Genomic DNA, 13,783 nt, shown 5'->3' with positions numbered 1-13,783 from the left:
GTCACGCCCACTGCTTCTGGGAAGGAAAAGGAGTTGGGCAACAAGGCAATTGTCTCTACCTTAGGGCTGCTCCTGGGTAACTGGATTTACTTCGGCAGCTGCAGAGCGCGAGGCGGGTCAACCCCAGGCAGAGCGGGGAGAGATGCTCCCAGGGCCGGGAGACGGCTCGCTGGGTTTTCCCATCTGGCCTGCCATCAGCGGTGCTGCGTGGAGTGAGCGGGACACGGCTGCGATAAATGGGAAAGATGATGTCTTAGTGATTAAAAATATAATTGGTATATACAACTGGACCTATTTGAAAAAACTAATCTCACAGACCTAACCTTGCTTCCCGTAGCCTAAATACCATTTAAGTGGTGAAAGGGTGTTTTCCTGCTGGCATGTGCAGGCTCTTAACTATCTGTAATGTATATATAGCTCTAGTGAGGGAAACTATTTCACCTGTACAGGTTAGCCCGCTTGAACTTACTGTCATTCACTTTGGCATCAAAACCGTAACTAGGCAATCCTGGCACTTGGAGCACAGACCTGAAGTAATATGGCAATGTGTTTAAATCCTTTAACATCAAGGGAACATAAATTTCAGGCTGTTCTCAAAAGTCTGCCAAAACCAAAACCAGGTCTGACACCAAGCGCAACATTTTAAAGAAAAATTTCAACAAACACAAATTTAGCAAATAAATAGGTATTTACCTACCCAAAAAGAAACCCTGACACAGAAAGCATCCCAATGCCATGGGAGCCGCGAGTAAATACTGTGTAGTCCTAACTAGTAGGTGAAAACACATTTAAACAGTTATCTATCTAATTATGGTATAAATTTGGTTTGAGACACAGAGTTAATAGCTAGGTTCGATATGAAATAGAAGATTTATGGTTTTTAATTTAGTATTTTAGAAGCAAAGTTAGGGTCTGACAAAACCCACTCAAGTCAACAGAAAGTCTCATTCTAGCTTAAGTAGGCTTTAGATCAATTCCCTGGTGAGCACAGGCATTCCTAGTTGCCACCACCTTCATGATGAGTCATTAAAAGCCAAGCTTCTACTTCAGATTACTTTTCTAACACGAAATTCAAAGCTCTCACATTATATCCAGATAGAAATATTTACACAAGATGTGTATAAATATAAAGTTTATTCAGTATAGTGTTTAGAAAAATAAGTTCACATCATCTCAGAATACAAATAAAACACTTAATTGTCCAGGCACAAACCCCTATTACAGTACAACAAACATACATACTTTAGATCTCTTTGGTTGGGTAATTAAGCACAGATATGTTTGATGATACACTCTGGGGCGGCATCACCTAACAGTGCAGTAAAGTCTTCTGATTATTCCCTCCTCTAATGCGTACATTCCGCTTAAGTTTCATATTTGTTGTAAGGCACAATAAACCCATATTGCAGAAATAACTGGTTAGTTCTGGACAAACAGTACATGCAGCAAAAGAACAAACATCCTCTGAACGCGAATCCTGAAAGTCAGAAGATTCACCCCCTCCTTGAGTTCAGAAATTTAAGAAGCTAGTTTTAAATTATATGAAACGTACAAGTAAGGTATAAAATATCCTTCAAGATAATAACTGCTAGAAGATACAGGAAGACTTCAGGTCTCCTTCCTTGTAAAATGTCATTACTTTTGTTTCCAGAGTTATAAAATTACTATTCTTTTTACAATTTGAGATGCTTCTTGACCACAAGCACTAGGCGATTCATGGCCCCAGGAGTCCTGCGCACATATTTCACATGGAACTGGAGGGATGCACCCTGTTGCTTGTTCATCTTCCCTTGCTAAGAAAAGTGCACAGGTGCTGGAAATCTACACATGGGAAAAGCTCTTGTGCACACGGGGCCAAATTCTGCCCTGCTTAATTTAACTGAAAATAGTTACTGAGGTGATTTTGCAGGATTGGAAGTCAGAATCTGTTCATTATTGTCATTAATCTAGGATTGACAGTAATAACAATAAAGATGGTTCCAGCCTTACTTCTGGGTAAAGTAGCTTTCTGAATGCGTCTTCCTGAATCCACAGGTAAGGTAAAGCAGTAAATGGAAAGAGGTATATGCTTCAATAGACTGTGACTGTTCGGTCATAACTGTCTGAGTGTCAGCCTTGAGCACTGGTTCATACTGCCACCATATACTTGGGCCAAATGCATCCCTGACCCAACTCCAGTGAAATGAATGGACCATATTCTCGGCTGGTGTGAAACGACATTAAAGTCAATGGAACTGTGCTAGTTTAGCCAGCCGAGGACCTGGCCGATCGATGTCCATGATTTATGTGGCTGAAATGTCCTTTTAGGTAAGACCACAGGAATAATGCTGCAAATAGTCCAGACAGAGCATTCAATTTAATATACTTCTGGTCCTCTGCAAAACTCTGGGTGAAACAGAGGCAGCTTTAATTAAAAGTAGTAAAGAACAAAGGCTTTTTTAACATCATGCTTTGTAGGAATTTGATCAAACTTTAAGCATATTTTTCAAAGCTGAGCCTGGGACCAGGAAAGTCGTAGAATTTGGCAATGTTTCCTGTAAGATTTCCAGTGGACTTACAAGTTACAAACATATGTGAAGTTGAAACGATCCTTTATTCTCATCCGTAACAGAGAAGGAGGGAGGGAGAAGGAACATGTATGCCAGATAGACATACCTTCCATTTGAACAACAGAATGTGATAATAAGGACTGTCTGTGGGGCTTAGACACTCACTGCCATTCATGTGTGTAGGACATGAGCATCCATATCCCCTAAACACTGTGTAAAATCCCTAGTTTGGGAATCAGTGGAGCAATGCCTTATTAACAGCAGCCGAAGATCTGGCCCCAGATGCTTTTCGGGACTTTGTGTACTGTCTATTTAGAGCAGTTAGCCTGCTTGCTTGAGGGCCACATAATAAAAACTGACTCTTATTTTACAGTAGGAGTAAAACTACTATTTAAATATCTATTTTAAAAACACTGTACCGTGCAATGAGTCTTTATATTGTGCATATGTACCTGCAGAAAACATGAGGTTATAACTACATTATCTGGAGGGAATGACACTTAGTTTCAATGGGAGAAAGAAAGAGTAAAACACAATAATAAAATAAGTTACTTGGTATCTGGAAGACTAGAATAGGGTAATCTTACTTTGTCCCAAACCACTGCTTTTATGTACATCCTCCGCACCCACTGAAGAGCGGGAAGTCTCCTATTAGAAGTACCAGACACTCCAAGATACGTGCCACTGTAACAACATACACAGTTTTCATGTCAACTGTGCTGCAAAGCCATAGAATTCAGAGCCTCAGTTAACACAACAAATGCAAAGGAGGAAAAATAAAAATAAAAAAAAGTAACAGGTACTGGTGTAACACCGCAGTCTTTTCAGTTACGAGACCTGATCGTTTCAACAACCGAGAGTGCTCTGACATACTCTCTAGCTTGCCTCCAAATATAGTCTGAGCTTCACAGATGAAATGTTAAGCCCCAAACAACTCCTTCAGAGCCACACACATGTTCTACATTAATATGACGATACAGGGTCCTTCTAATTTTCCAAACCGTTTAACAAATTCATGCAAGGAACATACATCTACTGTTATTGTCATCATCATCTTGGTTTTATGGGCAAAGAAGAGGTGGGAAGCAGATTGCTCATGCTGGAGCGCAGCAAGCATAAACAAGCAGAGCAGAGGGGAGAATTCTGGACTATCCAATTCCCTGCTCACACAGAGATCCGCTGAATGTCAAGGGAAGTTGTGCCAGGGAAACGTATAGCTCCATGTTCTGCTTGTGATAATCTCCACTTTAAAGCGCTTGCCTTAAACACCCTTTTTGCCTGGGAGCAGGTGGGGACAGCCAACTGCTTATGGGCTGCTTCTGTTTGCAGAGCATCAGTGACTCGGTACAGCTGCAAAGTGCACGCCTTGCACACTTGCTCTTCCCTTTCCCTGCACTTTTCCCTGCAGCCCTAGAGACTCTGATGCTTGCAGCACGGACTCCAGTGCCTACTGACAGAGCTCAGCTTCAAGGTTCCACAGAACACCTTGCAAAACACGCTGTATTCAATATAGTGCAAAACAACAGTCAGGATGCCTATGCCACGCTCACGGGCGCACAGAAAAAAACCCCTTCATTCCTCAAAGGCTTTCCACAGAACCAGTTAACAACCAAGACAGAAACAGACCAGGATGTGCTACCTCTATTCTCTTTCCTTTCCATTTTTTTGCCCTTTACAAGTGATCTTGTTTTGTCCTGAGCCTGATTTGGAGCCCACAGAAGCTTATGAAAACATTTCCCATTGCCTTCCAAAGGCTTTGGACCAGGCCCCTGATGAGGATGAATACATGCTTTAGTTACTGTATATATTCACATTAGAATAAAAATATAACAAATCAAAACCACAAAGATTAACAGCATGTCATTTTTATACATCTGCATTCTTATTATTATTTTAAAGCTTAAGGATGTGCTTTTCCATGCTACAAAAACTCCGCTGGAGGAAAAGAGCTGCTCTACCTGCCCAGAGCCCACCTGCTTCTGCTGTCCCCGGCGCAGTGCACGGGGGCGAAGGAAGAGGAGACCCATCCCCAGCCAGGCAAAGACCATGGCTGCTTCCAGGAGGCCTTCGGGCAGCTGCAGTTCCCACCATCAGCCCCCACGCTGCTTATTCTGGAAGGATATATAAATACACGCTTAAGTGCACTCCTGGATGGGGGCCTGCTTGCTTGAACAGCAGCTGAAGCCCTCCCACATGAGCCAATATATTTGGCCAATGGGTCCATGTAAACATGGAGCTCCCTTCCCTGGCCTGCCCATCCAACCTTTCCTGTTCATCTGCCTGAGGCTGGAGCCAAGACCTCTCCCTCGGCACGACGGCTCTGCCCATGGTCCCTCTCCGGACTCCTCCTGCCCTGCTGACATGCTGCAGAAGGACCTATCTTTGGCGCTCTGCACTGCTAGTAAATGTCACCCACAATGACTGACAGACTTAAAACTCTTCTTACTCGTGCAAGTAGGGGCACCGAAGTCAGTGGGTCTACTTGCAGAAGTAAGGCATCAGGATTTGGCCCTGAGGACGGATATTTGCAAATCAGTGTTTTTATTCCTCCTGCCACTGTGCTTTAGTAACAAAGATAAGGCCACTAGGAAGAAAGGCACGTGGAATTCTGTAAAAAATACACAAAAAGGTTCAACTAATTCGCAAATTACTAACGAAACAAACAAAAAACCCCTGAACACAAAGACAGAGGGGGTAGAGACAGGGACCTCCTGGGTTTGTGAGACTGGGAGTTCATTTTCTAGTTTCAGTGTGATTAACATTTTACTTTTACAGTCTATTGCTTGAAAAACTACAAAAAAAGTAAAACCTTGTCAGAAATAACTACGTTTACTTCCTGCTCAAACAATAAAAATAAATTAAACAGCCAGAAAATGCTTTCCTTTTCAATGCCTTGTGTCTAAAGTGAAAGGGAACATAACCCATAAATAAAATCATTGTACTAATTTAAAAAAAAAGTCTCCTTTATAAGAACTGAAACAATATTTACATTCATACTGGAGAGAAAGCTTCTGAGTTGCATAATTAGAGTTTCAAATGATGCTTTTTCTGGTGCACTGACAAAATGCTAGCTATAGCATTTAGAAACCTGTAAATGTTTGATGTGACATTTTTGGTTTGAAAGCAGGTCTGCTGGAAAAAAAGCAAATACACCAGTAACAATATTACTTATGACTTTGTTTCGTTTCTTAACCTCAAACAACATAGAAGTAGCCGGTGAGGTATCGTCTAGAGTTCCTTAAAAATTTCTCAATGCCCATGGACTAGAAGTAAACAGCAAAAATGACCGCGTTGTTTCTACCTTTTCAGAGCGAGACTTTTGTTTTCTATCTAAAGTTAGGAGTGTATACTTACTGTTGAGAGTATGTTGTACTATGGAGAGTCTAGTTAAATTATCAGAGTAGTGTCTCTTAGCCAAACCTGCACCCATTCGCTCGGTACTTGCCCTGGCACTTCCTTTCTCCTTTAATCTGCTTAAAAGAGAATACTGCATGCAAACCAAGTGTGGCAACCTAATTCCATTGCCAGAGATTCCTCTGTACATCGATTCAGACCATTTAAATGTTCTGTTTTCTTTAAATGAAAAAAAAAGCCAACAAAACCCAAACAACAAAAAAAAAACCCCACTTGGTGCTTGTTAGGGCCTCAACAGGAGACTTATCTATCAAAACAGAAAGCAAGAAAAAAAAAAAGTTACAAGTCTTGCATATCTTCATCCATCTGAACTGTCTGCAGTTTGGCAAGTTCTTTTTTGTCCGTTTCCAGTTCTTCACAAACCGTGTCAACCATGTTACTCATAACATACTTGGATTTCGAATCCAGCATCATTAAATTGCCAGTTGACTTACTCTCTGAATTAGGTAAGAAATTCTCTTTGACATCAGGTACGGCTTGCAGAACTAACCTGTGCTCTCTGACAAAATCTTCATGTACTTGTGCAGAGGGGTGGCTGACACGGTCTCCGCTTGTAGAAACTATTTCTCCAAGCGCAGGCTGTGCTGTAGAAATGGACAACAGATCTTGACTGGTAATGAGGGAACAGTTCTGCAGGGTTGCATAGTTAGTGTTGCTGATAGATATCACGGTAGAGGTACTGGTCACGGGCGATGACATGGACTGGCTCTCCGAGATACCAGAGTTCAGTTCTGCAGCATTTAAGAGAGTTGGTGGTGTGAGGGAAAAATTATGTGAGGGCGTTACATTCACTAATGAGGAGGCCAGGGACTGGAGTCCTCCGCTGGATATATTTTCAGAAGACATGTTTACATTTAGTTGCGTGTTCTGACTGACTGGCATCAACTGAGAAAACACAAGGCTTCTTTCCAGTCCTTCTTGCTTGACAGAGCCTACTGCCTGACCTGAATTGGGAACCGTATAAACAACTGCACTCGGAGCAAGGGGGCTGAAGAAAACCTTTCCTTGCTGCACTGTTGAAGATTCAGTTGTAAAAGTTCCTCCGTCAGATGTGCTGGGATTTACTGAAACATTACCTAGAGAAAGGTAAGCAAAAGAAAGGAAAACAGATTATAGCTGGCAGAGAGTTGTGCAGGCACTTTGTTAAAATGTTTTGGTCTTTTTTATGTTTGCAGTACACACATATGCCAATATTTCATGCATGCAACACAGAACAGCGTTGTTTCTAACAGGTGAAAGAAAATTTGGTATATAGAAATAAAAGCCGTTAATAGAAACTGCTTCTAGAAAGAAAGAAAAAAAAAAAGTTCTTGTATATTAGGTATCTTTCAGACTCTCATTAAGGGGCAAAGAGTCCCCAGCCACGTGACTAAAACGAACGTGCTTTGGCCTTCACTAGTTGCCACCACTCAATTTCTATCTAAGAATAGAAGCATGAAAAGCTATTAAAGATAGTTCAGTGACAGACTACAGCTTGTGTGTGGGAACTGGAGACACGTCACATGAAAACGACTACTGCTGGGCAGAACCTACCTGAGTCACCCCGAGTACAGAAAACATCAAAACCCAGTAACTTCTGTCAGGTTAACTAGGTAGTCCATCAAGCACTCAGACGTATTGCCTTTCACCTTGTTCTATCACTTATTTCCAAAAGCCTAACCCTACCACATCCACCATGCTGTGTGAAGTCACCCAGTGACTGCCTACCCTTGCTGAAAGCCATGGCGCTGCTTGCATGATGTCGCAGCTAGACAAAGCAAGAAGAGGTGGCCAGAGATGACCTGAAGTTGGTTTTACTGGACATGCTGTGTAAGTTGTCATTATAATTATTCCTAAAAAAAGATATACAGGCTCTTGGGACTGGGTCCCACTTCAAACGCCTCTCTTTCTCAAAAGCAGTTTAATTATAAGAGGCTACAGTTGGAGACACCTGAATTTTTTAGAACAGCATTGAAGATTAACTTCTCACCTGGGGACTATTTTAGCTCCCTATTCACTTCTGTTAATCAATGATAATTTTTTGGAAGATGTTACTCATACGTGTAAACTGGAAGAATAAAGTGAGACAACTTGGAGTTACCTGACAATAAGATACCATTTACTGCCGCTTACTTAAAATAGCCTGCAGCACACTTCACTTGGAATAGGCAGCTGGCTATCCATCCTTCTCATGTTAAGAAAAACAAAAAGAAAAAAGAAATCAAAGGAGCAAACACAGATCTTGACTTTTCTCTGCACCAGACTAGACAAATGGTGGATCACTCTCCAGTAGGAATCGGTAGTTTTAACAACAGGGAAAACGTTCAGAGAGGAGCTTATTATGAATCTTAGGACTTTCAAATACAATAGTCCCACACTACTAAAGGGACAGAACTTTCTTTCTCACCTTTGCTGGCTGTCAGTTTATGCCTCGGAGCACGTGGATTAACTGGCTTTTGTAATTACAGGTGGTATTCAGACTAAATGTCTTCTCTTTTTCATCTTGGTTAAACTACGTACCAACAACTTCCAGTGACTGTGAGTGCCACATTTTAGGATAATTGCACACCCATTTAAAATGTTTGTAGAGCTTCAATGTTCCTCCCCGTATTAACAGCAAGAAAAATTCACTCCCTATACACGTTTAATTCAAATAAGCTAACATGAACACAGTTTGATTTTCATTATAGTACTCACAGCTCCTGAAAGTAGAAAGATTCATTCAAGTTTATAATTTTCATAACCAAAGATACAGTGGCTAATGAGTAACAAAGTTGTGCTTTATAATGGACCTGCTTCAGAACAAGGATCCAGAACTAGGCTTGTGCTCCCTGGGGTTCTTCCTGGCTGGCCGCAAGTTTCAGGCTATGGTATGTTAAGACAAACTCTAAAGCAAACTTTGGGAGGAGCCTGCACACTTGGCACGTGAACCTGCGATGACATATTTCCCTTGGACTGAGGGCAGTTTTATCCGAATACCCTCACATTTTATATCTACAAGCTATTGCATATTTCTATTGTTTCTCTGCAGTTTCATCTTTCTTAATTATAGAACTGAAAATGTACGAGTGTAACTGCTTGGTCTTGTTGTGTCTATAGCCATTTAAAATTCATTTTTATGAAATGCTTTGGTTAAAAAACCAAAACAACCACCACAAGAACAACAGTAACAATTTCCAGCTGCTGCAATTTTCATTAACCTTCTCATTAAAAGATTTCAACTGCAAACGGGAAATATTTTGAATTACCGAAACGTGTAAAATTTACAGATATTTGTGAAGACTGGTATCACAGACTTCTGAGAACAGCATGAGATGAAAGGGGTGTAAAATACCAGACCTCCTTCTCTGCTCTCTTAGGAGAGGAGCTCACCCTCATCTAACAGTCTGCCCACGAGCATAACCCACTATAAAGGAAGGCAAAAGGTGTTATTTGATGTACTGTGTGTGGCTGTGGCTGAGATACAATCCTGGTACCTTGGAGGAAAAGGACCACAGCTTCGGAAATGCTAAGTGTGCCCGATTCCAACTTTTTCTCATACCTCTTGCTGTAAGAGACAAAACTTTTACCTTGTGAAGCTGCCACAGAAACGGGAGGCAGCTGCAGAGAAGAAAAACCGATGCTTCCGTTCAGCAGCTGGCCATTTGTTCCTGAATTGGGGATCTGGACAATGCCATACTGGTTTATTTGGACAGGAGCAGTAAAAGTAACTACGGAGCCTCCGTCTTGGGAAGCAGCAGTTTGTACGCTTTCCCTTTTCACCTCTGAGCTCGGTATCAACCCTGGGAATGAGACTGGGATGTTGCTGGGGGTGAAGGTGGCTGCTGCGGCATTGGGAACCGAAGCCTGAAGAAGTTTGAAGTCCTTAACGTCTTCTGACGAAGATGACAGTATGTCAGTAATGGCCACCCCGTTGCTCACAACGCTCGACGTGGTTTTGGGCGAATTTAAGGTAACCGTCTGCGAAGCCCCCACGCTGAGTCCATTGAGAATGACACCATTGGGTCCCTGAAGAAAAGAGCTACCATTGAGAAAGACGGGAGAGGTACTGGCAGGCACGAGGTTTCCATTCAACAAGACGCCCGATGAGCTCAAGGCTATTTTAGTGTTTCCGAGCTGCTGCATGTAGACGGGCTCCGTGTGGCCAGGAAGGCTGAGGCTGGTAACGCCGTCGGATGAGCTGGAGAGCGGATGGGGAGATAAATCCTCCTGCCCCTTACTGGATTCATCTTCCGTGCTAGGGTTGCCATCTGACTCGCTATGGGAAAAGACGGAGAGATGACACTGCATTACCATGGCGTGCCAGCGAGCTCTGCACCAAGGGGGACTCCTTGCTTTTGATACAGCTCGTCAGAGTTTTCCCGAACAATTTTTTCGGTGTTTTGCCTTCACAAGGCACTTTAAACGAAATTTCAAGCCAAGGGGGAGGTTTCTTGGAAAAGGACACATCAAATCCCACGCTCGCCGAGGAGAAACTTTACAGCCTGGGTTACGGACTTGTAAATAAATCCCCCCTCCCCAGCCAACCCACTGGGGCGACCGAAGGGGGCTGCCCGGGCCCCCCCCCCCCCCGCCCTCCACCGGCCCAGGGTGCCCACACGTGTGAGACCGGCCGCAGCCATGTGGTAAATCGCTGGGCGGCAGCTGCGGGAGGTGAGAGCAGGCCGGGAAGCACCGCCCGACCCTCCCTCCCGGCCTCGGCCTGCCGCCCCCGGGCCCCCCACCACCCCCGGCCCCCCGGGGCGGGGGAAGTAGGCAGAGGAGCCCCCCCCGGGGGGCCGGGCCGGCGCTACCCCCAGGTGCCGGCGGAGTCACCTCAGGCTCTGCCCGGCGGCCGGGGGGGGGGGGTGAGGGGGGCCGGCCGGCCTTTGTGCCGCGCCCCGCGGGGCCGCCCCAGGCTGCCGCCACCGCCCCGCCGAGCCCCTCCGCCCGGAGCTGCGCCGGGTATTTTTTTTTTTTTTTAATTTTTTTTTTTTTTTTTTTTTTTTTTGCTGACTGGTCCGCCCTCGGCTGCATTTTTCGGTCGCTCCCTCCCTCCCCCCGCCGCCGCCCCCCACCCCCCCTCGCCCTTTGATGTGTCCCGCGGAGAGGGGGCCGCGGCGGCACAATCGCGCCCTTGGTTGAGAAATGCCTTGGGGCCCTCCGCCGGCCGCCGATTTTTTTCCCTCCTTCCCTCCCTTCCTCCCCCTCTCCCCGCTCTTTCTTCCCCCCCCCCCCCCCCCCTTCGTCTCTCCCCTCCCTTCCCGTCCCTGCCCCGGGAAGAAGGAGGGAGGCGGGAGCGGGGAGGTCACCTCCACCTGCCCGCCTCGCGGCGCCGAGCCCCCGCCGCGGCCCCTCACCGCCCGGGGCGGGAAGGGGGGGTGGGGGTGGTGGTGAGCCCGGGCAGAGCCCCGGGCCGGGCGCAGGCGGAGCGGGGCCGGGCGGGCGAGGGAAGGCGGGGGTGGTGGGGGGGGGGGAGGCTCTCCCGCCCCGCGGGGAAGCAAACCGGCCGCGGGGCTGGAGGCGGAGGCCTGCGGCGGGCCGAGTCCGGCGGTGCCGCCGCTGAGGCGAGGCGAGGCGAGGCCCGGCCGGCCCCGCTCCCCCGCTGAAACCCGAGCCCGGCCCGCTCCCGAGTCAGGTTTCAAAACAGAGCGAGCGGCGGGACCCCACACCCCCGCGCGTCCTCCGGCCGCCGTCAATGATTAACTCTGTCAGGAGCGGCAATCGAATAAAAACACCCCCCCCACACACCGTCTCGTCTCCCCTCTCCCGTCCCTTCCCCGGAGCCCGCCGCGCCGCCAGCGTCCGCGGGGCGCCCGGCGGCTCCCCCGGCCCGGGGGGGGGGGGGGGAAGGGGCGGCGGCGCGGGCCGGGCGCGGCGGGAGAGGGGAGCGCGGCGAGGTGGAAGGGGGCGGCGGGGGCCGGGAAAGTTTTCCCCGCTCTGCCTCGGCGCGGCTCGCATGCCTGCGTGCCCGGGCCCGGGTGGGTGTGTTGGGAGCGAGGGAGCGGGAAGGGGGGGGAAGGAGGGGAGGACGAGGCGCACGGAAGGTAAGCGCCATGTTTGCAAGGGAAGAAAGAGCCGGGAGAGGGAAGGCAGGCGGGCGGGAGAGGGGGCGGGGAGGAAAGTTTGCCCTCACCTTTTGGACTGGGTCTCGGAAGGGTTGCGGTCCCGCTGCCTGCGGTTCTTGAACCAGTTGCTGACCTGGGTGAGGGACAGCCCGGTGATCTTGGCCAGGTTGCGCTTGGCGGCCGGCGAGGGGTACCGGTTCAGCTTGTAGAACTCCTTCAGCGCGTTGCGGGACTTCTCCTTGAAGCAGTAGACCGTCTCCTCGCCGTCCCAGATCGTCCTGGGCAGAGGGTATTTCCTCCGCAGCCTGTACTTGTCCACCGCCCCCAGGGGTCTGCCCCGGGCTCGCTCCGCCTCGGTGTAGCGAGCCTTGTACCAGAGCTCCTGCAGGAGCGGGTGGTTGGAGGAGTCGAAGTTGTGGCTCTCCAGGATGCTGTAGAGCTCGGCGTAGATGCCCTGGTGGAAAGCCACCAGCGCCCGGGCTTTCATCAGGCTCTCGTTGCCACGTAGCAGATCGCTCGGGGGCAACGACCACAGGAACCTGGCCAGGCGGTCCAGGTTCCCACCTTGCTGCAGCGCCTCGCAGACGCAGGCGACGTGGTCCGGGGAGAAAGCCAGGGGGGTCTGCGAGGAGGAGGAGGAGGAGGAGGAAGAAGAAGAAGAAGAAGAGGAGGAGGAGGAGGAGGAGGAGGGAGAGGAGGCAGCGTGGTGATTCCTGGCCAGGAGTTCCGTGTGGAGCAGTACCTGGTCCGCGGCTCCCTCCTCCCCGGCGGCGGCGGAGCCTGCGTGCTCCATGGGGAACGGGGCCGCGGCGGGAGGGGGCGGCGGCGGCGCGGGGTTGAGGGCTCCCGCCGCGGCCCCGTCGGGGGGCACCTTGCTGGCTTCAGAGAGGATTTCCATCACATTTTCCTGCTTGATCTCCACCGCGCTCGTGATCTCGTCCGTGGGGGAGGCAGAAGACATGCTTCGGTTTGATTTTTCTTTTTTTTTTTTTTTTTTTTTTTCCCTTCCCCCAGTCCCCTTCTCCTCCTCTCCCCCCTTCCTATCTCTCTGGAAAGTCCACTCCTCCTCCTCCTCCTGCTCTCGGCCGGCTCTAGCCGATCAGGTTTCCTCCCGGCCACGCAATAACCATTAACGATAGCTGCTATAGCAAAGTAGTGTAAACGGGCTCCTCTCCGCGGCTCCCCCCAACGTGACTCCCAGCCCCGCTGCAATACTATATGGCACCGCAGCCTGCTGGCCCGGCCGCGCCCGCCCATTGGCTGCGCCGCGCCGGGGGGGCGGGGGCTCCCGCGTCTCCATGGCAACCGTCAATCAAACGGCCCCGCTCCTCTCCTCTCCTCTCCCCCCTCCCCTCCGCTCCCCACCTCCACCTGGAGCGCGGCGCCCCGCCGCAGGGACGGCCCCGGGGGGGCGGCGGCGGCTCGCCCTCACCTGCGCCGCCGCCGCCGAAGCGCCTTTCCCCGGGCGGGGAGGGCGTTGGGGTGGGAAGAATTAAAACCCTCAGGGGGTGAGGTACGGCACCTCGGCCGGGCCGGCAGCGGGGCGAGGGAGCTACCGCCCCGCAGCGGCCTCCTGTTGATTATTCATTAGGGCGAGAGTGTCCTGTCCTGTCTTGTCCTGTCCTGCCCCTCCCCTTGCCCCCCCCCCCCGCCGTTACAACCGGAGCTCTCGGGCCGGGACAGCCTGCGCCCCCCCCCCCCCCCCCCAGCCCCCTCTCCCCGCCCCAACGCCAGGCAGGTGCTGCCCCCGCGGCGGCTCGTACCTGCTCGGCCCGGCCCACCCCGCCGCTGGCT

The 13,783-nt window shown here is 49.3% G+C and overlaps 1 protein-coding gene across 3 annotated transcripts; it reads right to left on the bottom strand.

Moving 5' to 3' along the window:
- Positions 1-1,117: 1,117 nt before the first annotated feature.
- On the bottom strand, positions 1,118-12,956 carry SIX4 (SIX homeobox 4). Of its 3 annotated transcripts, none has more exons than XM_049828298.1 (4): positions 12,732-12,956; positions 12,058-12,611; positions 9,512-10,200; positions 1,118-7,039 (listed from the first exon to the last, which is right to left on the bottom strand). In XM_049828298.1, the coding sequence occupies exons 1-4, from the start codon at positions 12,948-12,950 to the stop codon at positions 6,243-6,245; spliced, it is 2,259 nt and encodes a 752-aa protein (XP_049684255.1). In that variant the 5' UTR covers positions 12,951-12,956; the 3' UTR covers positions 1,118-6,242. The 3 variants fall into 3 exon arrangements, with proteins under 3 accessions (XP_049684255.1, XP_049684256.1, XP_049684254.1); XM_049828299.1 differs by having other exon boundaries at positions 12,058-12,443; XM_049828297.1 differs by having other exon boundaries at positions 12,058-12,956.
- Between the last annotated feature and the right edge of the window lie 827 nt (positions 12,957-13,783).

The sequence above is a fragment of the Accipiter gentilis genome, chromosome 25, assembly GCF_929443795.1.
Source record: "Accipiter gentilis chromosome 25, bAccGen1.1, whole genome shotgun sequence".
Taxonomy (NCBI): Eukaryota; Metazoa; Chordata; class Aves; order Accipitriformes; family Accipitridae; genus Astur; species Astur gentilis.
The sequence above is the reverse complement of the archived record's forward strand: the minus strand, read 5'-3'. Positions and strand labels throughout refer to the sequence as shown.